The sequence below is a fragment of the Anolis sagrei genome, chromosome 2 (assembly GCF_037176765.1).
Source record: "Anolis sagrei isolate rAnoSag1 chromosome 2, rAnoSag1.mat, whole genome shotgun sequence".
Taxonomy (NCBI): Eukaryota; Metazoa; Chordata; class Lepidosauria; order Squamata; family Dactyloidae; genus Anolis; species Anolis sagrei.
In genome coordinates this window covers 251,111,892-251,139,414 of record NC_090022.1, presented here as the reverse complement: position 1 = coordinate 251,139,414, position 27,523 = coordinate 251,111,892, and the positions used below count along the sequence as shown (strand labels likewise).

Below are 27,523 nucleotides of genomic sequence, written 5' to 3'. Positions count from 1 at the left end.
TTCTTGGCTTTGCCTGCCATTATTTCTTCCTTTAATTTGGGTAGCCCTGTTTGAAACAAATTTAAATTTTTAAGGTCTGCCCACATTTGAGACCCTCCAGTCGGATGGTTACTATATCTCTTGTTTTTATGGTCGCTATTGTTTGTTCCTTTGTTTGTGGTTAGTCACTTTTTCCTATCTTGTTTTTAATATCTTGATTATTTCCCCTTTGTTTCGCTGCTTACTTTGTTTATTTGGTTCTTCGTTCTTTGTTGGTTCTACTTTTGTTTTGTCTTGTTTTTTAATAAATTTATATATATATTTTTTGTTAATTGTTTTCTATTTATTTTTTATTATTATTTTTATTTATTATTATTATTATTATTTATTATTATTATTATTCTTATTTTTTTTATGTTTATCTTCTTGTTTTTCCTTCTTATTTTCCCTTTACTTTACTTCCCCTTCTCTTATATGTATTTATTATTTGCCCTTATTTGTCTTTATTCCTTTTTATTATTATTATTATTTATTATTATTTATGTATATGTATATTCCTTGTTTATATTTGTAGTCCACTTTATCTCTGTCGCACTTACTCCTTTCTCTGTGAGTGAGACTCCTCCTTCGTTCCTTTCTGCCGCTCCTCGTTCTTCTCTATCCTTTCCTTGTCTTGCTCTGCTGTTGTTTTTGCGCCGTTCGCCTCTCTCTCTTTGTTTTGCTTAACACTTCCTGGATGGCTTCCGAACTCTCGTCTCTGGTCTCGTCTGTGTTCTCGCGTTCTTTTAAATCTCGCGTTTCTTCCGCTCTCGTCCAAGCTCTCGTCCAAGATCTCGCCTGTTTCTCTCGCGACGCTTCACCTCTTCTTTCCTCGTGGGGCCTGCGACTGCGCGGCTGCGCAGAAGCCCTCCTGGACAAAGACTCAACACAGCCTCCCCCGCCGGCTCTCCTCAAGGTCAGCTATTGGGGTTTTTAATTATTTAATTTGGTTGGTTTGTTTCTTGCGTTTTCCAGCCTTTTTGGTTTTGTTTCTTGCGTTTTCCCAAGGCTTATTTTTGCTATTAATTACCAAGAATAGAGAGGGAAGTTCCAAACTCGCAAATTCGCGGTTTCTAAAACACTCGTGTTGCTAGTTGCAGTCTTTCATAGTCTTTTCAATCCTTCATTTCTCAGCTTCTCTTTGTGGGGTATTATCCTCTTTCTGTTTGCATTTGTGGGGTTTTCCACAGCCCCGTCTCTTCTCTTTGACCTCCCGCTCTGGGGGCTTTTCTCCCTCCTCGCCCGTCACCTCTCTTTTTTACTTACTTAGATTCTTCTTTTCGGTCTCGTGCTTAAAAAACGCGTGGCTGGAGATGGGTCAAGATAAATCCCTAGACACCTCGCCGCGACTCGCCGTACCTTGGGGCCCTTGCCGGATCTATTTGGAGCCCCCTCTTGAGGAGAGGGTCCCCTTGTAGACCGTCGGCGGGTCCCCCCGGTTTCGCAGTTCCCCCTCTTCGATCCGAGGTCGGGAAGGGAGCTTGAGCTCTACCCAGTCGCCTGGTCGAGGCTGGCACACTAGCGGAGCTCTAAGGTGCCCAGCTCTCCGCCATGCTCGCGCACCGGAAGTCCCCCCTCAGGGGAGCATGCTTGTTCAACATTTACACAAATGACCAGCCACTGCCAGAAGGGACAGAGAGTTTAATCTATGCTGATGATTGTGCCATTACTGCTCAAGCAGGGAGCTTTGAGATGGTTGAACAGAAGCTCTCCGAAGCTCTAGGTGCCCTTACTGCCTATTACAGGGAAAACCAACTGATCCCCAACCCATCTAAAACACAGACATGTGCTTTTCATCACAAGAACAGACAAGCATCCCAAGCTCTGAGGATCACCTGGGAAGGAATCCCACTGAAGCATTGCAGCGCACCCAAATACCTGGGAGTCACTCTGGACCGTGCTCTGACCTACAAGAAGCACTGCCTGAACATCAAGCAAAAAGTGGATGCTAGAAGCAATATCATACAAAAGCTGACTGGCACAACCTGGGGATCACATCCAGATACAGTGAAGACATTTGCCCTTGCACTATGTTACTCTGCTGAGTATGCATGCCCAATGTGAAACACATCTCACCATGCTAAAACAGTGGATGTGGCTCTTAATGAGACATGCCACATTATCACAGGGTGTCTGCGCCCTACACCACTGGAGAAATTACACTGTTTAGCCGGTATTGCACCACCTGGCATCTTCTGGGAAGTGGCAGCCAACAGTGAAAGGACCAAGGCAGAGACATCTCCAGCTCATCCCTTGTTGGGGTATCAGCCAGCACATCAACGACTTAAATAAAGAAATAGTTTTCTAAGATCTACAGAGACACTCGCTGGAACACCTCAGCAAGCGAGAGTCCAAAAGTGGCGGGCTCAAACCCAGAACCTCAATCAATGGCTGATACCAAATGAGAGACTCCCCCCCTGGGCACACAGGAAACTGGGCAACTTGGAAGGCGCTGAACAGACTGCGCTCTGGCACCATGAGATGCAGAGCCAACCTCAAGAAATGGGGCTACAAAGTGGAATCCATGACATATGAGTGTGGAGAAAGCAAACCACAGACCACCTGCTGCAATGCAACCTGAGCCCCGCTACATGCACAATGGAGGACCTCCTTGCAGCAACACCAGAGGCACTCCAAGTGGCCAGATACGGGTCAAAGGACATTTAATCAACTACCAAGCTTGCAAACTCTGTTTTGTCTATTTGTTAAAAATTTGTTAAAAATGTAATACAATTGTCTGGTCGATACTGACACGATAAATAAGTAACCTTAATCCACACTGTATTATTTAATTTTTTAAAATTTTTGTAGAGCACTTTTTAAACAAGGACTAAAGTTTGGGATTGTTAACTGACTTGAGTCCCCATGGGGAGAAAGGCAGGGTATTAAATAAATAAATAAATAAATATAAAATATAAGCTACAAAACAACACGATCTGGTAAACACCTAGGGTCAAAGGTCTTGTAACCCCCCCCCCCCCCCACTCTATCAATTTCTTCTTTGCGTTTTCTCTCCTCCATTTTTCTCAGCTTCAAGATGGTGAGCTAAAGTTTTAAGCTCACTGAAACTTTTCCTTTTACCTCATCTTTTCATTAGTTACGGTACACCTTCATTGCAGAATGATTGTAGCTTGACCCTGCTTTAAATGCCATGGCTCTTATGAAGTCATGGGAGTTGTAATTTTACATGGTCTTTAGCCCTCTTTGTCTAATAATGCAAGTTCCTCACCAAACTACAACTCCCCTAAATCCCTAGCATTGAGTCATGGTTATTTTATTTATTGTATCAAGATTCAGCCAAGGGTACAATTAGGATGTATTCAAGGAAACACAAAGTTTTAAAACTTGGCATTCTATTAAATGTACTTTGACCAGTAGCTGGCCACTTGGAGTGCCTCTGGTGTTGCTATAAGAAGGTCCTCCATTGTGCATGTGGCAGGGCTCAGACTACATTGTAATAGGTGGTCTGTGGTTTGCTCTTCTCCAAACTTGCATGCCATGGATTCCACTTTGTAGCCCCATTTTTTGAGTCATGGTGGCTACTGTGGAATCAAGCTGCATTAATTCTATAGGTGCACACTTAAGGCCCTTCCACACTGCCATTTATCCCAGGATTTGATCCCAGATTATCTGCTTTAAACTGGAATATATGAGTCCCCACTGCCAGATAACCTGGGATAAACACATAATCTGGAATCAGATCCTGGGATATAGGGGCAGTGTGGAAGGGCTCTTAGTTAGGAATTGGACCTTATGAGTATGCCCATTTTAAAAGCAACTAGTAAAGATCTTTATTTTGTAACTGCTCATTATATACTTAAGTGAGTCCCAGCCAGGGAAATGCTGAAGACTGAGGCAACTTACTTCTCCTAAACTCTGCTGATAGAGGCTGTTCTCCTAAGATACATTTGCCCACAAAAGGTTAACATTCACCAATTTAATCCTTTTCCCCACATAAATATTTTAATCAATTTAATTATCTTTAATCAACTTGGGATTTCTAGAAAATACTTTAGGATTATAGAATAACATAGAGATGTTCACTGTTGACATGGGGGGGGGGATATACATTTTAATTGACATATATGATAATACTCTCCCCCCTACCTGATTCCCCCTCACCCCCAAATGTGCTACAAAGCCAACTGTTGTATGGAAATGATGGGAATTCCACATACCTGGAAATTGTTGGGTTTGGAAACGGAGTCCTAAAGTGTGGGATCTTGTATTACACTTTGATCAGCAAAGGCTTCTCACCATTACAGGTCTCTCTTTTTTCTACACCTCTCAACGTCACTAACATTGACATTATTTGCTTGTCCAACAAAACCCTTGTTTCTTAAAGGTTAATAAAGAGTGGTTTTAAAGGCTAATATGACATGATGTGTTCATGTACCACAAAAAGCTTAACTGCAGTTAACTTCAAATAAAAATGTGCAACACTATATGAATGTTCTTCAATAACTTTCTGCACATTTCAAAAATTTATAAAGAATTTCAAAAACAAATTACATCAAAACTTTAAAAATACAGAAACCTATTGAAGACCCCTAATATATTATACAAAGCTATACAGCAGAAACCAGAATAAAATCAATAGAAAAAGAGAACTGAAGAGAATCACAACTTTTCCAACCTCAGAAAGACATACAGGTCAGTATGTATGTGTAAGAGTAGGAACCGGCATTCTGTAAGACTGCTTGATCATTAAGCAAATAAACCATTCCTACCCCATCCAGAAAAGACTCAATTTTTCCTGCCTTTCCATTTCCAGTTCTTTTCAAATCCCAACATTTCTGGTATTCCTGCCCCCCAGGCAGGCTCGTAGCCAGGATTTTGTTTCCGGGGGGGGGGGGGCTGAGTATGAGTGAAAGAGAGTCTGCCCTAGAAAACCTTTTGTATCATTACCCCAATACCCCCATGCATATATTGAGCATGGTGATCATATCATGATATGAATAAACATAACAGTTTAAATAATATACCAGTAAGGCCTTCTCGCGAACAACCATCAGAATTTCGGGGGGGGGGGGGGGCTGAAGTCCCCCAAGCCCCCCCCCCCCCCGGCTACATGCCTGCCCCCAGGTATGTTTCTATCACCTCTCCAAAGACAGCCATAATACAACTGGTAGAGTAACCTGTGTAGCAATAGAGTCATATGATACGTTTCCTTCCATTTCTAATCCTGCTTCTCCTAAGGTTTTCTTGTTTCACCACTTTAGCAAATATGTACAGAAACAACTATCCATCCTAATGAATTCTAAAAACTTAAAAAATAATTGAGTAAATCAAATAAAATTAGTTTCAGCATTAACCAGGAAGTATTATAAATCAACCCAGAGTAATAACATAATATCAAATGAACTAACTAGCAAATTCTGGGCTCTGGAAGATTTATTTTTAGACTGTAATTCCTAGGATCCTACTGTCAAAATATAGAGTGGCTAGACTAGCCAGGGGATTCTAGCACTTGTCACCCCAAGCTAACCTTTCCAAGCTCTGTTAAGAATCCTTCAAATAGCAAACTGCCCTCTTTAAAGTAAGATATAGGGCTGCTCTAATTGATTCCTGCTAATATGTACAGCTAGAAACTCATAGAAGACATATTAAAATTATTATTGTAATTATTGTAAGACAGAAACAGAATCCATTTTTTAAAAAGCTGGCCATATCTACAAAATCCAGTGTTCTCCTCTAAAGCATACACCAAATTGATCTCTTAGTAAATTGTTGCCAAGGATGTTCCTCACTGCATTATTTATCTCTTTCTTTCTCTAAAGGAAGTAAACATTGCTCAGCTAATAATTCTGGATAACATTTCTTTCATTTTTCCTTTTTTTTTTTTTGTAGCAGTATCTAACATCTTGGCTGATGGCTCAAACAATTTCCTTGGCAGCTGTGCAGTTGTCCCACGGTGAGCCTGCTGCTAATGGGCTGCTTGAGTGAACTGGACTTCTTTGCCATCATTGTTCTGTGATGTGTGTATTCATTTTGATGATGTGCAATGTTCACATAAAATGTGAACCTTCACAAAATATTTTTTGTTTACCAAAGAGTCAGAAAAATATTAGAATGTTGTGACCAGCTGGCATCACAACATTTATAAAGCAACTGGTAAAAAAGATTTCTCTTTGTAGTTTCATTGTGAGCTTCCTATTCTGCTTGGCTCCAAGCAGCTTTCCAGTTCTTTTCTGAGTATAACACACAGAGAAAGAGAAAATTGTTCATTGAACTCTACTTTATTTTTGTTGCTTTTTAGCCACTGTAGGCATGTTGTATTTTTATTAACTCCAATACTGAATTCATGAGACACTAATGTGTGACTAATATAGTGATCAAAAGATAAAACTACCATGATCTCAAAGAATGAATAGCAGTATGTGTCAGCTGACAATTCTACTGGACTTACTCATGTGCAAATATCTGTTGTGAAAACATATAAAATCAGTATTGTCAGACTGAATCATCACCTTTTGAGAATGTAGATGATTCTCTCATAAGTCTACTAGGAACAGTGCATACCTTGTGGAATAACACTTAAGGCACTTCCAGACAGCACCAAAATCCAGTCCAAAGTGGGTTTTAAAAAACCAGATTTGGCCCGGATTCCCATCTTCACTTTCCCAAAAAAAACAGGCTTTCTTAGGGGCTGGTGGCTACATGCCATCCCAGTTAAAATCGGGATGGCATGCAGCAACCCAAGGCACCCCATTTACCCCCTCCCCCAAACAAAATAAAACTTACCTGGCTGCCATAACTTTCCTCCTTGTACCCTCCTGGCATGAGGAAATGATGCACCAGGAGACAGGGGTGGGGGTGGGGAGGAAAATCCCTGCTCAGCCCCACATCTCCTGGTGCAACATTTCCTTGTGCTGGGGGCATGAGGAATAAAGTTATGTTGGCCAGGTAAGTTTTACCATATTTTTGAGGTAATTTTGGGGCTTGGGGGTGGGTGCCATCCTGCACCTTTGGGCTCCAGGAGGCCAAAAGGTATGAGATGGAAATTTGGACTCACCTCCAGACTACCTAGTAGTGAGTCCCCTTTGCATCTCAGATGGGAAGCAAGAAGAAGTGGCTTCCCGCCAAGCCAAGCAGAGTCTGGGTTTGCTGAGGGGCATGGCTTTCCAGCTGGCCTTATTCAGAGCCTGAATGAGGTCTTCTGGGAAGCCACTGCTCCTCTATCAGGCGGAGGCTGGCAAATCCACTAGCCTCAGCCTGATGGAAGGGCACAGACACCTTTTGGCACACAATTCTAACATGCCATTGAATGTAACACACATCTCCATTCTGTCTAAGCAATTAAGCCAAAAAAGATGTGCATTACATTCAAGTAAATCTGGTAATATGGCCCAGAATCCTGCATCTAATGCCTTTGTAAGTTCTCCTATGGAAGCATTTGGACATTTTTGTTTGATATGGAATAGATGCATTCAGTTCAAAATCACAGAAGCAACATTGCTCATATGGTACAATTGTGCACAATGTACACAGATATTAATGTTAAGTAAAATAGAATGCAGTTGGAAAAGAAGAACAGCATATTGCTGATGGAGTTTCTCAACAAAATATAAGCCAAAGTCCTGTGTTTGCAAGACCTGAGTAGGGATGTTCATGATGGTAGTATCTCATTATTAGGTTTGCCATATTGAAGCCAATTTGATGGGTGGATGGGGGCGGGGGGAATCAAGAGACAGAACTTTTTGGACAGCTAAGTCTTTAAAAACATGCTCAAATCACTAACCTGAGCCCCTCCTCCAGTTTCACAGCATGCATATAACAGGCATGAATTCAACTGTAAGGTTTTCCACTAATCCTCCCAGCCACCAATGTGAGAACCTCTGCCTTTCCTGGTGTTATACTATCAAATGTGAGAACATTTTAGATGCACTTGGGGTTCCTGAGTAAGACTTCATTAATCTCATCTCCTCATCGGACACAACCACCCTGTATTCACTGGTGACACCATAGACACAGAATTCAGGCTGTCTAATACATAGCTTTCATGGATGCTCAAATGTATAATATAAAGAAAAAAGTTTTATTAAACAACTTGATACAGATTACTTATTCAATCATATGTCTCATTTTCTCCCACACACATCTCCCAGCTAACTGTGGTGCTGCGTTTAACTCACCTCTGTATCTGACCCTGACTAATTGTCCTATTGGAATATAAACAAGAGAGAAGACAGTCCAAGGTTGAGACTATAATTACCAGGAGAGCAAATAATACAGCAAATCCTCAATTTCTAGGTCCCCACAAATGGATAAATGGAGGGTCACAGGGATTTGATAATATCTGCCAGCAATCATTGCTGTAGGAATGATTAGAAGATGCAGCGTTTTGGAAACATGAGCTTTGATAGGTAAACAACAACCCTTTAATCTTCAAATTTATACAGTTTGAGAAATTAGAGTTGCTAATAGCTTTTCTGGACAGTTGTTCAGCATTTTCACAAATGTATTCCTGGAGCTTCATTTTTGAATGAAGCAACTTTTGATATCTTGAATTACAAAATTTGCAGTTTGATAGCTGTTCAAACAATGTCTTGGAGAAATTCCTAACTGAGGAATCTTTTTAGATTCTCCAATAGTTAAATAAAATAAATTAAAAGGAATGGGAGATCTAATAGAAGGAAAATTGACCTCTGCCTGAACCAGAAACAGCAGGAGTGCCAGGTGGAAGTATTAACAACTTCTTGAAAAATATATTCTGAAGAGTCTTTAGCCAACTGAGAATCATTTCATCCCTAGACAGTGGCACCATGCAGACTCCGGGCAATGATTTTGCCCTGGTATATTTTCAGGGCTAGAACAACTAGGTGACCCCTGCAGTACTGTAAAATCTATGGGTTGTTCCAATAGATGTCAAAGCCACTGCTGAGATAGCTTTTACATAGTGCTTCCAGAAGAGGTTTTCTAAAAATGAAATGTGTGAGGGGCATTCATTAAAGATTTAAAGATCCACTTCCCATGGACCGAGAGCAATGAAACTTGGTACAGTTATTAGTCCTTTTCTACATAGGTGCCACCTAGGGGCATACACTTCTCCCACCCTTTTAAGCAACTGTAAATACTTCGCTTGTAGAAGTAGACAAGTTTCTCCAAAAGCCACATTGTGATTTCAGAAAACAGAGTCTCATCATCTGAAAAGTGCGTACCCTTCAAAAATAACTTTATTGTTGGAAGTCCAATGGTGTGAGGTTGGGTGAATAAGGGGGATGCAGTAGAAGTTCAAAGCCACAGGAACATGCTTCTATTTGGGCAATATGTCCGTTGTGAGCTGGAGCATTGTCTTGCAGAAGGAGGACAACTTTGGTGAGCATGCCACATCTCTTGGTTTTGATGGCCTCCCACAATTTCTGTAGCAGTGATGGATCATGGTACCCTTTGCTAGGAAATCCATCAATACTACTCCGTGCTGGTCCCAAAATACTGTGAGCATGACCTTGCCTGCTGGGAGTTGGGCACGTGCCTTCTTTGGAGCCAGAGAGTCATGATGCTTCCATTGCATCGACTGCACTTTAGTCTCAGGATCATAGCGATGGACCCAGCTTTCATCCTGTTGATCAGTTTGTTGAAAAAGTCCTCCTGATTTCTATGACACATCATCAATAGAGCCTGAGAGTATTCAACTCATTCTTGCTTCTGAAAAGGTGTGAGTGAGTGGATACCTTATATATGTGAAGATGGTCTTGGATTATTTTTTCCATGAACCCCATACTAATCTTGACCTTTTGGGCTAGGTGATGAATGGTTATGCTGTGATTTTCCAAAATGGTAACCTCTACTTGCTGGATGATGTGTTCATCAATAGCAGAATGAGGTCACCCTGAAATTGGAGCTGTTTCCACTGAAGTCCGGCCACATGTGAATTGACGATGCCAGTTCTTGACTACATCACTTGATGGGGAATCATCACCATAAACCTCTTTCATCTCATCAGATGTCTCCCTTGCTGTGCGGTCTTTCAGGTAAAGGAACTTGATGACTGCTCTGTATTCTACTGGGCCCATTATCAAACCTCACACTACTTCAGCACCTGTAAAATCAAGACCATTATCAGTTCTGAGTTGTAAATTGGCATGTAACCTATACAGACTTATATTATTACACATGTGTAGTTTCAGCATTCTGTGATAAATAGAAGTGGGTCGGGGAAGTCTTTAAGGAATGACCCTCTTACTTAAATTCCTAGCATTGCTCAATATTATGACCATTGGTATCTTTTTTCAAAACGCCATCACCTTTGTTTAGTATAGTTAACATTCAGCTTTTCTTTAGAACAAAATACGCTGAGCTTATATTAAAAATGTAAGCAAAATCATCATCAGGTAACAATGGGCAAATTTTATTCTCTGTTTTAAATTCTAATTTTTGTAAGTTTATTTTTTTTAAAAAAGAAAACCCCTATGTGGTACCTTTTAGGATAATGATTATGTTTAATAGTGAGCTGCAACAAGCGACCAATGAAACCAAGAGATGGTTTCTAGAGACAAAAGAACAAAACAGGGAGATATGGCACCTTGCTAAAAGGGATGTTTTCCTTCTAAAATGCTACCATTAGCAATAAATGTTTTATTCAGGAGTAATCACACATCCTTCTTGCTGTGATGCAAAGATGTCATGGGATCAAAATATAAGTGTTTATGGTTTCTCTTGGCCAATCTAAAAGAGATGCTAAGCACCTGTAACTCTCATTAAACCCAATCTGAACTAAAAGCCTTCACCAGGTGTTCATTTTGTCCTCTCTGTATGTGCATGTGTTTTCAGCCTTCAGAGAAGCCTATTAGGATCTTCCAGTGCAGCAGCCCCCCCTCCCCTTACCCAGCCCATTTCATCCTTTGATTATTATTCTAATTGCTGGCATTTAAGTACTTCAACCCCCGTTGCATTCTTACTTCGAAAATCTTGTACTCATTTGGTGTTGCCAACCCCCTTGCTTGCAATTTAGCCACTTATCCATTGAAATAAATGACAGAGAATGAGGGCTCTCTGGGTCTGTCTGATGAGCTTTAATGATGAGGTAAGTGTACTTATGCAGAGAGAATGTGAAAAAAACAAAATCAGAGATGTGATGGACATAAGAAGGAAAGAGATGCTGCACAGTAGTTGTAGCTCCTTAAAACTGAAGTGTATTGAGATAAAATAAAGCCGTGGTAAGATGTATCTGTTCCTAATGATTAAAATGTCCCTGGACTGAGGCCTAAATCAATGTATAAATGGTAAATTAAAACTTCCATTGATTCCATGAGTCTGCTCTGGTTGGGTTTAGCAACTGGATTTAGGCTTGAATGTGTGCAGTGATGCCCAAGTGCATCATTTGAAAACATTGAAGGAAGGGATAGCTCACTGGAGCCTGTAGCCTTGGAACATCATTTGTGGTCTATGCTCCTATTTTTTGGAATTGGGCCATAGAGATGACATGGAAAACCAAAGTCCCCTTCTTCAAAACTCATACCTGATAAAATTCCTTTTTCTACACAGGTGTTATAGATACATGAGTTCTCTTTCTTATGTCACTTGGCAACTTTAACTGGGAAAGTATGACCCCTATGTGCCTAAAATGTAAGTAAAATTGAATAGAAGACATTGAATATGAACACAAATTACACAATAATTCTTAATGTTGTTACCAATCATTAGGCTTTCTGGGGAAATAAAAAAATGAACATTTATTTCGCCATACACCATGATAAGAGAAAGGAATTTTGCATACATCGAGAGGCCAGGATTTAGTTCCTAATGAAAATATAATGACTCAAAAGTTTAAAGCTGCTTGAATATCATGCTAACCACCTTGGAAACGTTACTGCTTAATTTGATCTAACAGACTGGCTGTGTTGGACAGCAGAGCAGAGGGCTAGTCTAATCTGTACAGCCAACCAATGGCAGCACTTAGTTGATGGGGGCTGATCTGAAATGTTAAAGTAGTGGAATGGCTATATAATTAATAGTTTTGGAGTTTGGTTTGGTATAGGAGGAGATCGAAATGGTGTTTGAGAAAAGGAGGGATAAGCTAAGTAGATGGGAGTTCATTAAGGACTGTAGTTTGATGCAAACATGCAGGTGCTGATGGAGATGAGGAGGTGGCATTTGGGTCATTGAACTGGATATACACTATTCAGTTCTTTCTTGGGCATTTGTGCTTACCTTTGAGGTCTATTTGATAGGAGCTTGTTTTAGCTGGTAGCTTCCATGACATTGGAGGGGTAGATCTGATGTATGTTTTAGTTAGAACTTTAAAGTCTTCTAGTCTTTCCCTGTTCTCTTCCGTATAGGTAAAGGTTTTCCCCTGAAATTAAGTCCAGTTGTGTCCGAATATGGGGGTTGGTGCTCATCTCCATTTCTAAGCTGAAGAGTTGGCATTGTCTGTAGACAACTCCAAGGCCATGTGGCCGGCATGACTGAACTGAGTGCCTATTGGTCTACTCAAACTGCTAGGCTGGCAGAAGCTGGGCTATCAGTGGAGCTCATGCTGCTCCCTGGATTTGAACCTATGACTTTTCAGTCAGCAAGTTCAGCAGCTCAGAAGTTTAATCCACTGGGCCACTGGGGGCTTCTTCTCTACAGTATAACTGTACTTGAACTTTGAACTTTGAGATGCTCTTAGGGGCTTTTGTACAGTGTGTCAAAAGTAGGGGGGGGGGGGCTCTGTCCACATGGAAAGTTTGCATACTTTCTGCCTTCTCTTTTTTCCTTGTGTCTGTATTATTTGTGTGTGCACACATATCTAGGAACTACATACATTTGCAGTTTGACATTGTATATTTCCTCTGGCAAAGCTATCATGCCTCCAAATTTCAAACTTTTGTTATAAATAAATAAATGCAGACACACCTCAGTTAATTAAGAACATTCATAACAATAGCAAAAGCAGCAGCAGCAGCAACAACAACAGATCAGTCATAACATAGGACAAAGAAATGTTGGCATAGGATGAGGGTTCAGAAAGAGCAAGTTAAAAAAAAGGAAACAAATGCAATTGAGTAAGCAGAAGAAGACGACATTGTGAAAACGAGTTTGTTTTTCAGAGGCTTTGTTATCTGAGGTATACCTGTAAAGCGAATTTGGTTTCTCAGTGAACTTGTGAAAAATTCTAATTCACCAATTTGGGATCTGGTGATCTGGAAAACTGGGGGGGGGGGGGGGGGGGCAAGGATTTTTGACCTGTATAAGAGCCAAAATAAACATATTCCAAGGGAATAATCAAGAATGTCGTGTGTCCATATCATATCAGATATTACTTACTTAGGCGATACCTCGTTGTCTGAGTATGATGGTCTTCCAAGATCTCTGTGTGAGTTTTTTTTAATGTGTAGAGGTTGGTGCATAGCCAATCAACATGCAGTCTTCACAGAGTGAGGATCCTAGCCAGTGGCATGGTTAATACAATGACAATGGCTTCTCAATCTATTGCAGCCTTTGTCTGCCTACACAGCCATTGAGGTCTTTAGATTGTGTTCAGTCTGGAACCTCCCTTGCCCCCCCCCCCCCCCCAAGTGCATGACTCTGGTGTTTGTGCCACTGGGAAACACAAACCCTCTCACCACAACAAAATGACAATCCATTGAGGGGGGACGGCAGATATAAGGTCAATATGATTTTTCAGTCGTGTAGACAAGTCCCATTACACCCTTTGAGCCTCCAGACCATTAAAAATGCTTTGAGATTTCATTTGTACTCGACAGTTTCATGATAGTGCAGAACTGCTTTCTGCACATCCCATACTTCTCAAATCTTACCAAACATAGCCAAAATAAGAACTAGAAGTGACATAACCCCAATTCTAGTTCTGGGGTGAAAAAAACAGTGATGCCGGTCACCAGAAGTATGCAGAGGTGAAAAATGGCTCCTGCAGTAGCATAGCTGCCCATGCCTGTTCTAATAACAATTTAGACCCCTTATTTCCATCATCATGCTGTGTTTCCCACTCTTCGCTCTCCTGACATGCCTATTACAATTAACCTAAAAATGTCCTTGGCAGCAATAAACAGGCATGACTCTTTCATTTGAGACACCACTAAAGGAAAACATGATTATTTCTCTGACAATAGCAACAATCAGCAGCATTATTGGAGGCTGTATTTTGTTTCACTACTTCGCCACACTGTCACAGAATCATAGCATTATAAAGTTGGAAGTCACCACAATGTCCATCCAGTCCAACCCCCTGCCATACAGGAACATACAATCAAAGCACCCCCAACAAATGGCCAGCCAGCCTCTGCTTAAAACCCTCCAGAGAAGGAGAGTCCACCACACAGTGAGGCAGTAGCATATCCCAATGCTCCACAGTTCTTACTGTCAGGATGTTTTTTTTTTAATGTTTAGGTGGAATTTCATTCCCTGTGGTTTGAATCTGTTCTGCTGATCTGCTGTTCTGTGTATTACAGTCCATCTGCACACTGTAGAATGAATGCAGTTTGACACCACCTTCACTGTCACGGCTCAATGCTGTGGAGCCCAGGGAGTTGTGTTTTATAAGGGTTTTTTTTCCTTCTTTGATGAAGAGTGCTGGTACTTCATTAAACCACAAATCCCATAATCCCACAGCATTGAACTACATTGCTTTCTTTTTAAAAAAATATTATTATTATTGTATAATACATAGAAACATACTATCTTTGAAAATAACATTCAAAATGCATTGAACTATGGCAGTTAAAGTGGTGACAAATTGCATTTATTCCACAGTGTAGATGCATCCTTAATGTTTGGAGCAGCAGAAAAGAAACCCGCTCCTTCCTCAACATGGCATTCTTTCAAAAATTTAAACATGACTATTGTGCCCCCTTACTTAGTCTTCTCATCTCCAAACTCAGTATTCCCAATCTTTGATGCCACTCCCCAAAGAGCTTGGCATTAAGACCTTTTACCATTTTGGTCACTCTTCTTTGGATATATTTATACAATCAGCCCTTTGTATCCATGGATTTAACCACCAATGACTTGAAAATATTTTAAAACTCCAGAAAAAAATTGCCCTTTTATATAAGAGACATAGTTTTACTATGCCATTATATTTAATGATACTTGAACATTGACAGGTTTTGATTTCTGCCAGGGGGTGGCAGTTGAACCAAACCCCAGTGGATACCAAGTCCTCTGGTAAGGAGCCCCCGGTGGCACAGTGGATTAAACCCTTGTGCTGGCAGAACTGAAGTCCAACAGGTTGGAGCTTTGAATCCGGGGAGTGTGCAGATGAACTCCCTCTGTCAGCTCCAGCTCCTAATGTGGGAACGTGAGAGAAGCCTCCCACAGGATGAGAAAACATCAAACTTCCAGGAATCTCCTGGGCATCATCCTTGCATATGGCCAATTTTCTCACACCAGAAGTAACTTGCAGTTTCTCATGTTGCTCCTGACACACACAAACCAAGTCTTCAATATACTTCTCTCTCTTTTTTTTGCAAAGGAAAATATCATAGCTTCGCATCTAGTTTTACCCAAAGACACATCACTATTAGAGTGGAATATTGTATTTTGAAAATGACACTTTAACAGTCCTACATTAATAAAAGTGTATGAAAGCATGAAATGCATTTTAAACCCCCTGTGTCTAAATATTCTGATAAGGGGGGCAGTCTGAATTTGCCCGCTTTTCAGAGAGAGGATTACATTTTTCTTTGGCATAACTAGCCAGCAGCTACATTGATTTTATCTCACAGACTCTGGAATCTTATCTGTATGCTGAAGATTTATAAGGAATGAAGAAACACAGCACTCATTTATGATCAGGTTTTGGCGTGAATGGAATCCACATGATCTCCAGTAGGAGCATTAATTGAACAAAAGCCTGGCAGCATCTGAAGACAACCTGGATGACTGATTGAATCAAAGGAAAATGGTGGCACTGTGAAATATTGATTAGGTCTATAAAATAATATTGCTTTTTGTTGAAAAGCCAGAGAGGCCATACTGAAGGCAACATGAAACCTAAAAACTACTGTTTCTTTCACATTCCGCAAAGTTAAGATTCTAAAGATAAAGTACACCCATGGAAGACATTGAAACACCATTTTTCAAAGAAACGGCTCTATAATTTACTTTCATTTATAACATTCCCTTTATTCCACTCCCACATCTTATTCCAAATATACCTTCTTCCCTCCCCCTGCCTTTATGCCATGCGTCTTTGAGACATGGCCAAAAATAAGAATAGTACTTTTAAAAATTGTTTTCTTTATTAATATTGGAGGAACATGTGCAACATCTGTCAGCATAATTGCCAGTTTAAAAACCTTAATTCAAAGAGACTTGGAAGATATTGTCAATTATATGGCAAAGAGAAGAAGCAGTCTTTAAACAGGAATAAGGATGGCTAAGTATTTGAGTTGCATGGAAACAGTCACACAATATAATCCCTGGCATCTCCAAACAAGGCTGGAAAGTATTTACCTGGATTACTCACTATGTTAGCTGACAGATTTTGGAAATTTTAATTCAGTGAGATAAATAGTCTCACTATGATTCTTTCTAGCTCTACTGCCCTAATTTTCCATCAGATAACTCCATACAGTTTTCTCATCATCCCATCGTTTTAGCTTCAGAAATCTTAGCAGCAGTGCTTTAGCCCTCTACTGTTTTCCCACCTGTTTATTCTGACTCATGAATTTCAACCACTATCTCAGATAGCCCACTACTGTTTTCTAACCTGTGCTTTCTAGTTAAGGCAAGCCAATCTTTCTTTATGCCTAGGACCCCGCTCCTTCAGAAATGTTAACTTGAAAGCCAGCATCTTGGCTGGGATAACAACCAAAAACATTATCTCTAGTTTGAAGGTGTCCAGAATGGTGTCCTGAAGAGATTTACCTGCCACAGACAGACAGGCATGCCAACCATCTCTTTTATAATTGCAGAGAGGCTTATTTATTTGATGGTTTTCAGTGATCATTTTGTGAATTGCCCAGAGAGCTTTGACCATTGGGCAGCATAGATATGCAGTTAATAAACTAATAAGTGAGGCATAAGTAGCTGAATTCCCTCTGGCAGAATCTGGATGTGCATCCAGATGCACTTTGCATCAAAAGCAGTGTTGACAGATAGTTTCATTGAATTCATATACTCTTCACAAATCCTCAACAGTACATGGGACTGTTGGGGAAAATGAATAGTTGCTATATGGGAAATGGATGTCTGTAGTACATCATCTTTAGGTGGAATGTAAGGTTCTGCCAAATGGAAGTATGCTCACATTCTCTCTCTCCCTATAGAGACCTCAACTGTTTTCTTTGAACCTTTCTCTTATGACTATTTTGTGGGCAGGAAAGTGTAGCTTATAGCCTCACAGTATCCTACAGTTGGATGAATGATACTGACATCATCCTTCAGATGTTTCGGGGGTGATATCATCTTCATCATCACGAGTTCAGCTGTAGGAATAAAGCTGGATACTGCAAGGTGAGTCTTTTTCTTCCTTCGGACACTGTGTGTAGGAGGTGAAGGATACAGTTGAGTTCACTGTTCAGTGAATGGTTGCACAAGACAAGCCATGAGTATCTCCCTCTGGTAGGCTCATAAAAACATGCAAGTGAAAGCTGGACTTACATTTTTGTATATCACCAACAGGTTACTAGGCCTCTAATACCCAGACCCCGCGAGCGAGCTGCTGCACCGCAAGGACTACTGGCACGGGGCCCGGGGGCCATCTGAGCCGGACCCTAGCCATCTTGCCCTCTTCCATCTTCCACCACCTGGACCTTCCCTAGCCGGGCAAGCAAGGCGTAGAGCTCTTGTGCTGTCCTTCTGTATTGACCGACATTGTGCAGACCCTCTTGTGTTGTTCTTTCTCTGTGTTGACCGATATTGTGATAGACCAATTGATTGATATTGTGATAGACCAATTGTGCCGACCATTGCCGTGTTGACCATCTCCGGAAGACTGAAGATCCATCCGCTTTTCTACATCAACCGTCCAGAGATTACACCTTGAATCATAATAACCTTATCTGATTGTTACTACTGTTACCCTCTTAATAGTGTGTCTACGGATTGCTAACATAGTACGTTCCTTGGTTACTTTTGCTGTTAATTTGGGCATAAGAACGCAATATAGCACTTTAAGGCGCCTGCCTAGTTGCTGCTAAACCACACTAGCACTTACGCCCTCTCCCCTATCCCTCCATGCCGCACTTTAGTTAGTGTTAAGAGCCAGTTCCGGGTATTTGCTGCACCTTAGATCTTTGCACTTTATGAATTTACCCCAATGGCACACAATTGTGTCATTAACTGAGTTGTGTTGTTGACTGTGTTGCACTTTAAGACTCTTGCACTTTATGAATTATCTAACTGTTGTAGCTGGATCACTCATCTCCATCTGACTCTATTATCATCCATGTGGTTCCACATCCCCCTATTGTTACTGTCCCTGTTATTATTGACCAGTGGAAGGGACAAGGGAGGAAGTGGGCTGGAGCCTGTGAACAACAATGAGATGGGGAGGGGGGAGAAAGGGAATCAAGGGAGCTGGCAAGCCCCAACAAACCAATCAACCAGAGAAACTGAAACTAAGACATTGGACTTAGACTGCGGCATGGAGGAGGGGAGGTGTTCCACTAGCCGAGGGGCCCCCATAGAGGTCGTGGTGGGGAGGGGGAGATGCAGAAAAAGGAGACCTCGAATTCGGCCTAATTCGGACCACTTATCTACATTAACAATCCCCAATCGGTCTCCTAAGGTAAATTGGTGTAACCAGGTGAGCGGGCCCTCTGGATTGAAGGTGGTGCTGTTGAACGCCAGATCTGTCAACGGAAAAACGACCTGGATCCAGGACCTAATCCTGGATGAGCGGGCAGATCTGGCGTGCATCACGGAGACCTGGTTGGATGAAGCTGGGGGTGTAAATCTCACCCAGCTTTGTCCTCCAGGCTTCTCCGTACAGCACCAACCGAGATCCGGAGGATGGGGAGGCGGGGTCGCAGTGGTCTATAGAGATTCCATCCATCTGACCAGGAGCCCCATCCCGCAGACCACAAATTTTGAATGCGTCCACCTGAGGGTGGGTGACCGGGACAGAATAGGGATTCTGTTAGTGTACCGTCCACCTCGCTGCACTACAGTCTCCCTACCTGAGCTAGCGTGTGGCGTTCGGACCCAAGCGAGCCAAATCGAGCACGGTTTGTGTCCTTTCTTAGGGCATATGCCGCGGCAATAAAGGCTGCAAAGAAAACTTTCTTTGCGGCCACTATTGCGTCTGCAAAAAACCGTCCGGCGGAGCTGTTTCGGATTGTCAGAGGTCTTTTAACTCCCGCCACCTCAGGCGGGAGCCCTGACAATTCGGTCACGCGCTGTGAAGCATTTGCTCGGTTCTTTGCAGACAAAGTCACTTTGATCCGTTCTGGGCTGGACACCATGTTAAATGCAGTCTCTGAGGATGTGTCACGAGCACCTGCTTGTCCTATTTTGATGGATTCTTTTCAGTTTGTGAAGCCCGAGGATGTGGACAAGATACTTGGAGGAATGAGGCCTACCATGTCCATCCTAGACCCCTGCCCATCCTGGCTTCTGAAGGAGGCCAGAGGGGGATTGGCTGAGTGGGTAACGGTGGTGGTTAATGCCTCCCTTCGGGAAGGCAAGATTCCAGCGAGCCTAAAACAGGCTATTATAAAACCGCTGTTGAAGAAACCATCACTGGACCCCACTAAATTTGACAACCTTCAGCCTGTTTCCAATCTTCCCTTCTTGGGCAAAGTCATGGAAAGCGTGGTGGCCTCACAACTCCAGGTATTCTTGAGAGACATGGTTTCAGACCAGGACATGGTACCGAGATGGTCTTGGTCGCCTTAGTGGATGATCTGCGCCGGGAGCTAGACAGGGGGAGTGTGTCCCTGTTGGTGCTCCTGGACCTCTCAGCGGCCTTCGATACCGTCGACCACGGTATCCTTCTAGGGCGCCTTGCGGAAATGGGTCTTGGGGGCACTGCTTTGCAGTGGCTCCGGTCATTTCTGGAGGGTCGTACCCAGAAGGTGTTATTGGGGGACTCCTGTTCAACACCACAGCCTTTGACCTGTGGGGTTCCTCAGGGCTCTATATTGTCCCCCATGCTGTTTAACATCTACATGAAGCCGCTGGATGAGATCATCCGGAGTTTCGGGGTGCGGTGTCATCTGTACGCAGATGATGTCCAACTCTGTCACTCCTTCCCACCTGCTACTAAGGAGGCTGTCGAGGTCCTGAACCGGTGCCTGGCCGCTGTAATGGTCTGGATGAGGGCGAACAATCTGAAATTAAATCCAGACAAGACAGAGGTACTCCTGGTCAGTCGCAAGGCCGAGCAGGGTATAGGGTTACAGCCTGTGCTGGATGGGGTCGCACTCCCCCTTGAAGGCGCAGGTTCGCAGCTTGGGTGTGATCCTGGATTCATCGTTGAGCCTGGATCCCCAGGTTTCAGCGGTGACCAGGGGAGCATTTGCACAGCTTAGGCTCGTGCGCCAGCTGCGCCCGTACCTTGGGAAGTCTGACTTGGCTACGGTGGTACACGCTCTGGTCACATCCCGCCTTGACTACTGCAACGCTCTCTACGTGGGGCTGCCCTTGAAGACGGCCCGGAAGCTTCAGCTAGTCCAGCGTGCGGCAGCCATGTTACTAACAGGAGCAGGACGCAGGGAGCATACATCGCCCTTGTTGTTCCAGCTCCACTGGCTGCCGATCTGCTACCGGGCCCAATTTAAGGTGCTGGTGTTATCCTATAAAGCCCTAAACAGTTCCGGCCCAAAATACCTTTCGGACCGCATCTCGGCCTATGATCCCACGAGGACCTTGAGATCGTCTGGGGAGGCCCTTCTCTCGATCCCGCCTGCTTCACAGGCACGTCTGGCGGGGACGAGAGAAAGGGCCTTCTCGGTGGTGGCCCCCCGGCTGTGGAACACCCTCCCTGTTGACATCAGACAGGCACCCTCCCTTATGTCCTTCCGTAAAAGCCTGAAGACATGGCTATTCGAGAAGGCATTTAACTGAACGCTACAGTAACTGGAAACGACAACTGGAACGGAATATGGACTACGAGCTTGGTTATGATTCTATGATAAGACGGAGCGGATTATTTTAGTATAATTAGATGATTGTATATTAGTGATATGTTGGTTTTTGTTGTTGTAGCTTATTGTAAAATGTGGTTTTATATGTTGTACACCGCCGCGAGTCGCTCTAGGGCTGAGAGCGGCGGTTAACAAATGCATCAAATAAATAAATAAATGTGTTTCCTCTTCCTGCTGCTAGCTGCCTCCTTGTTTTTACACCCTTTGGGTGTCCATATTATTCAATAGGCTGTAAGACATGATTGACAAGCATGTTTCTTTTTAAAACAACACAAAATACAGCCTTATGAACAAAGAAAAAGTATTTCCAGAATAACATAGACAAAATTGACCAGGAGTGAGAGATCTATCTTCAGAAGATGAGAAAATCAATTCATTAGCTCACCCGATATTACCAAGACATGAATGTATTACTGTAGCAGAATTGTAGAAATGTATTGGTATAGCAAACAGTACCAAATGGCTCAAGTGACTGATCTAAAACACATTTTAAAAGGATGAAACCATCTCTTTCTGCCTCTTTAGCCACTTCATCACATTATTTTAAAACTGTTTATATATCACTATTGATTGTTATTTTATTATGTAATTTATATAATTTATATTTTATTGATTGTTTTATTAATGTTGTGTTATTGATGTTGTTTGATATATTTTAGGCTTGGCCTCATGTAAGCTCCACCGAGTCCCATGGGGAGATGGTAGCGGGGTACAAATAAAGTAGTTATTATTATTATTATTATTTACAAAATTCCACTGAATGCTACACTTAAAATGTGGTAAGCCACTGTGTTCATCACATTAGCTTGGGTTTAAGTGCAGGGTAGAGCATTCTTTGCATATTTTAAGCATGATTGGGGGGGGGGGGAGCAGCATCCTTTTCAACACTTCAGGAGGTGGTGTGGGGGGTGGATTTTTGGTAATGAACCGGATGTTTGGACAATTCTGTAATGTGATGGCATTCGTTGCTCTCAGATTTAAAATGAAATATTTCCCCAATTTGTGGGAGGTGTTAGGGAAAGTTCTGCCATTACCTTTTGCTCATGGAGTTTATAACTTTAAATTCCATTATTATTATTATTATTATTATTATTATTATTATTATTATTATTATTATGCCATGTCTCCATGCTGTGCAGTCCTGGGAGTCATAGTTCTGTAATATCCATAACCTTCTCTCAATGCATTTACAGTATGGAATGAATGCCCTTGCACCCCACTTTAAATACCATAGTTACATGCGATGGAGTCCTCCTGGGAGTTATAGTTTCCTAAGGTCCATACCCTTCTCTGGGTGCATCTACACTGTGGAACGAATGCAGTTGGACCTTACTTTGAATGCCATGTCTCCATGAGATGGTCTCAGGAATTGCAGTTTCCCAAGGTCTATGAACCTGCTCTGGGTGCATCTTCACCAGTGGTGCTCAACCTGTGGGTCACCAGATGTTTTGGCCTTCAACTCCCAGAAATCCTAACAGCTGGTAAACTAGCTGGGATTTCTGGGAGTTGTAGGCCAAAACACCAGGGGACCCACAGGTTGAGAACCACTGACCTACACTGTGAAATGAATGCAGCTGGACCTTACTTCAAATATTATAGCTCCATACTATGCAGTCCCGAGAGTTATAGTTTTCCAAGATCCACACCCTTCTCTGTGGGGCAGCCGAGGGGGGGGGGAAGGGAGAGGGCATTGCCGCTTTCACTCTCCCCCTTCCTGCTTCCTTGCTTCCATTTCAAAGATAGGAGGTTTTCCCCCACAAAGAGCATGGGGGAGGGATGGTGGGCAGTGCCTAACAATTACAGCGTGGTGGTAAATGAACTGAAAGAATGCTGAATAACACTGTTACATTTAACAGTGTGATGAAGGTAGGGAAATCATCTGTTTCATTTCAAAACTGAATAAGACTGAGCTCTACTCTGCCAAACACTTGCCTGCTTCAGTGTGATCTCTGCCTCTCTCTCTCTCTGCCTCTCTGTCTCTCTGTGTGTATCTCTCTCTCGCCTTTTCCCTCCAACCCTTCTTTTCCCAAACAGATACATAGATTTTATCCAAAGTGCTTAGCAAATAAGGTTCTTAATCCACCGCTGTCTACCTAGTATTGTGATTTTTGTATCTGCAAACAGAAAATTGCTAGGAAGCAGAACACAGCAGCGATATAAGGAATATTTTGCCTTGCTGGCTATTTTAGAATCTAACGTTAGCAAAGAAAATGAATGCAGGAAAGCAGATAGGATTTAATCCCCCATATTAAATATTTCAACTATTTGCTGTTGGTTACTTTCTTTTTCAGAAAGAAGTGGGTAATTTTAATTTGGAGATAATATAAAACTATTATAGGAGTTTATTAAACACAAACACAAAAGAATTAGTGGAGCTTTCTAAGTGGTAATTAGAAATAGCTGATGTGTGTCTAATGCCTTTCTTCAGAATCTTTTGAGCAGCAAATCACAATAATGTATGTTTAACTTTTTGGCCAAAAGTAGAGAAATGCATATTGTAATAGTTTGCTACTGGTAGCAACTTTATAATCATAGATATCACAGTATCTTTTTTAAAGGAAAAAAAGCTGCAGTGATATCTGTTTTATTATCCCAGTCAATGTATTCAGAAATACACAAGGCGCAATTCACAACAATCTTAGCTGGAACATATATATTCAGGATGTGCAAAATAAAACAGAATTGCTTAAGTGTGAAAGATTGGTTTTTTGTTTTATGTTTTGTCTGTGTGTTATATACTGATAATACTGCTATATTCCATATCAAATTCATGCTTTGAAGCCTTTATGGATCAACAGTCTGATGAATAAGGTATAAGGCTGAGATAAAATTTATCCCTCAAGTAAGTTCTCATTTACATCTCAGGACCTTCACAGGGATAGCAATGAACAAAATTAAAAATTAATTTTACTGGTGATAAAACTACAGATTGCGCATATAATTGATGACTAATAAGTTGCATGGAACTCATTCATGAAAGAGATATAATTAAAATGATAGATGTACTAAATGAAGTATCACAATAGTATAGTTCCAAAATATCTAATAATATAAGAAATACATTATTCAAAAAAAATAATAGAACCAAAACCAGGATAAGTCAACAAATTTCTCTTTGAACAACTGGCCAAGGCTGTGCTGTAACAGTACTAAAGAATTTGCAAAGCCCCTAGCCTGTAGTTTCAAAACCACATATTCATTTTGTGGAAATAAATTACCTAAGGGACATAGTAAACATGATGTTAAATATGTTTTTTCATTTAATGTGTACTTAAAAGAGAAGTGTGCTGTTTCCCTGGGGCAAAAATCTGTAATGTAACAGAGAGACTGACAAGACTAATCACACCCACTGACTATTACCTCTTTCTTTTGGTTTACATAGGAACCAATGATAGTGCAAGCACAAAAGATTACAAAGTTTTGGGTAGACAACTGAAGGAACTTGATACAGATGTTGTCATTTGTCATCCCAAAGCCAGGACCCCGGAAGGGGCAGAAGAATGGAAGTGAACAACTATCTTCACAAATGGTGTTGCAGGGAATGATTTGATTTATAGTAAGTGATTACATGAAGATGGACAGCTCACAAGTGATGTAACACATCACAGTGTCTCACAAACCTACTCAGTAGGGCTTTAAACTGCATTATGAGGTGGAGGAAGACAGTGTTTTTGAGGGCAGGAATTCATCAACTGTTGGGTTTAATAGTCCAAATGTTACAGATAGTCTTGGGAAAATAGTACAAAAATCCTACAAGGGTTCTTGTAGTATTCATTTACAAGGGTGTGTGTGTGTAAATAAATAGAATGAGAATACCTGAATACTCTAAAATTTAAAATCTAAATGAACTGTAGTCCCCAGGACCAGATGTACTACATCCAAGGATATTAAGAGAACTGGTAGAAGTAATTACAGAACCACTAGCAAAAATCTTTAAAAATTCTTGCAGAACAGAAGAAGTCTCAGCAGGCTGGAGGAGGGCAATAGTTGTTTTCAACTTCAAAAAGACAAAAAAAGAGGATCCAAACAATTACTGTGTAGTCCCTCTGACATCAATGCCAGGAAAGATTACAGAGCACATCATTAAAGATACAGTCTGTAAGCACTTAGAAAGAAAGTCAACATGGGTTACTCAAGGCATACCAGATTAATCTTTTTTTCAAAAAAAGAGTTGAAAGCTTGGTAGATGAAAGGAATGTTTTGGATGTAGCCTATCTTAGTTTCAATACAGCCTTAGATAAGATCCACCATCATATTCTTGCTACGAAGAAGTAGGCTAGATAATGCTACTGCTGGGTAAATTTGTAATTAGTTGACCAAGTGAACCCAAAGGGTCCTCACCAATGGCTCTTCCTCATCCCGGAGAAAAGTGGCTATATGTGGATGACGTTCAACTTTATCACTCCTCTTCACCAACTGCAAGGAAGCTGTTGAGAATGTAAAACAGTGTCTATTCGCTCTCATGGACTGGATGAGGGCTAACAAGTTGAAGCTTAATCTAGACAAAACGGTAATACTCCTGGTCTCCTGTATGATGGACCCAGAAATAGTGACACCACTATTATTATTATTATTATTATTATTATTATTATTATTATTATTTTGTCGTGTCAGGAGTGACTTGAGAAACTGCAAATCTGGTGTGAGAGAACTGGCCGTGTGCAAGGACGTTGCCCAGGGAACGCCTGGATGTTTTGATGTTTTATCATCCTTGTTGGAGGCTTCTCTCATGTCCCCACATGAGGAGCCGAGCTGACAGAGGGAGCTCATCCACGCTCTCCCTGGATTCGAACCTGCAACCTGCTGGTCTTCAGTCCTGCCGGCACAGAGGTTTAACCCACTGCACCACCGGGGGCTCTCTGCCATATTATTAATCTCACTGTTGAGATTAATTTCACAATTCAGCAGCAGATCGCTCGCACAACTTCAGCGCTTTCCAGTAGCTTCTTCCTCCACAGTATTTTCACTCAACTGCTCCCACAAACTGCAGTCACTCTGGAACTCTTTTACAGACATTTGAGCACATGCCCGGCCATTGTCAGTTTTACTATTGTTTTCCCCTCCAATCTAGATGATACTACAAACTTACCACAGCTCATGGTTATATCTTGTCTTAGCAGACAGGTTCTTTTAATCAATTACATAGAGCCTTCAACGAACAGCATCACAGCACAAGGAGAGAAATATATACTGTACATGACTTCCTTATATACAATTCTATACAATTACACATAGCAATCTCTGATTGGTTCCCAACTCATTAACTTAACTCAGACCCAGGATTACATCATTCACAATCACCTGGACTAGGCCAGAACACATTCCCCAAATGATTCCCTATATACAGTTAATGCATGACTCAGCATTTCCAATAGAAGCCTATAAGCAGTGCATGACTCAGCTATATTTATTTATTTATTTATTTATTTCTTGCATTTGTTAGCCGCCGCTCTCAGCCCTACAATACATTGTAAAACCTGACATACACAAATATAGTTCATCTCATTTCCTATTTCAATCAATGTCATTCTGTACTAGGCTGCATGCCCAAATGAATGTCCCCCTTCAGTGACTTAGCATGTCAGAACAACAACACTCCTATGCCATATTTTCCTGATTTAGTTGACATGTGGAGCCAGAATACAGTACAGAAAAGCATAGACAAAGATAATTGTGATCTAGTTGCTAGCAATGCACTATTATATCATTCTGCCTCAAGGATTGGGTTGCTGACTTTGTACATGCAAAGCATGTTCTGCCACCAATCTACAGCTTCTCTCCTGGAAAAGTGCAGTTTCTCTCATTTATTAGGTCATAGAACAGTATTACAGACCAATAATGCCTGCTCACAGGAGTGGAAGAGAAATTAACAAAGTATTGTGCCCATACTACTTTTGCTTTTTCCCCTTCTTGCAGTACTTTTGATAGTTATCCTTTTATGTGATACCTACATGCAGGTTCCAAGAGAGAAGCAATTTTTCAGTGATTCTGTAGGAACCAGAATATGAAGATAATTGGTAATGCCTTTGTGTTTGAATCCACTTTTACAGATCTTGTAATAAAGTCAGAAGATGGTGAGCAGGTGGCTTTGTAGTTGATGAAGATGCTATCTAGCAATGATAAATGGGCAAGATGAAACCTCCAAAGCTCAGAAGAGTGACAATACTTGCAACTTTCTAGCAACTCCTGGCAGTATTTAGTGTCCATTCAGTAGAATTTATTTCTAAAAATGTTTGAATCAGAAAGTAAATCCAACAAAAAACATCTTGAAATATCTTTTGAATGTTCTCAAATAAGCACTTAAACTTATCTGCAACATATATTAAAATATATTGTAACTCTTCTAAGATCATCTTGGTTGTAATAATAAAAAATAATATCTTGGCCTTGACCTTGTAATGATTAGATGCTATGATCTACACAACCTCCTGAAAATCTATCTGAAACATTTTTAAAACATTTTTCAC

At 41.4% G+C, this 27,523-nt stretch overlaps 1 protein-coding gene across 1 annotated transcript; it reads left to right on the top strand.

Annotated features, from left to right (window-relative positions):
- The first annotated feature begins 715 nt into the window (after positions 1-715).
- LOC137096214 (uncharacterized) lies at positions 716-21,052 on the top strand. The gene is made up of 2 exons (XM_067464857.1): positions 716-934; positions 20,476-21,052. The coding sequence occupies exons 1-2, from the start codon at positions 716-718 to the stop codon at positions 20,974-20,976; spliced, it is 720 nt and encodes a 239-aa protein (XP_067320958.1). The 3' UTR covers positions 20,977-21,052.
- The last annotated feature ends 6,471 nt before the right edge of the window (positions 21,053-27,523 follow it).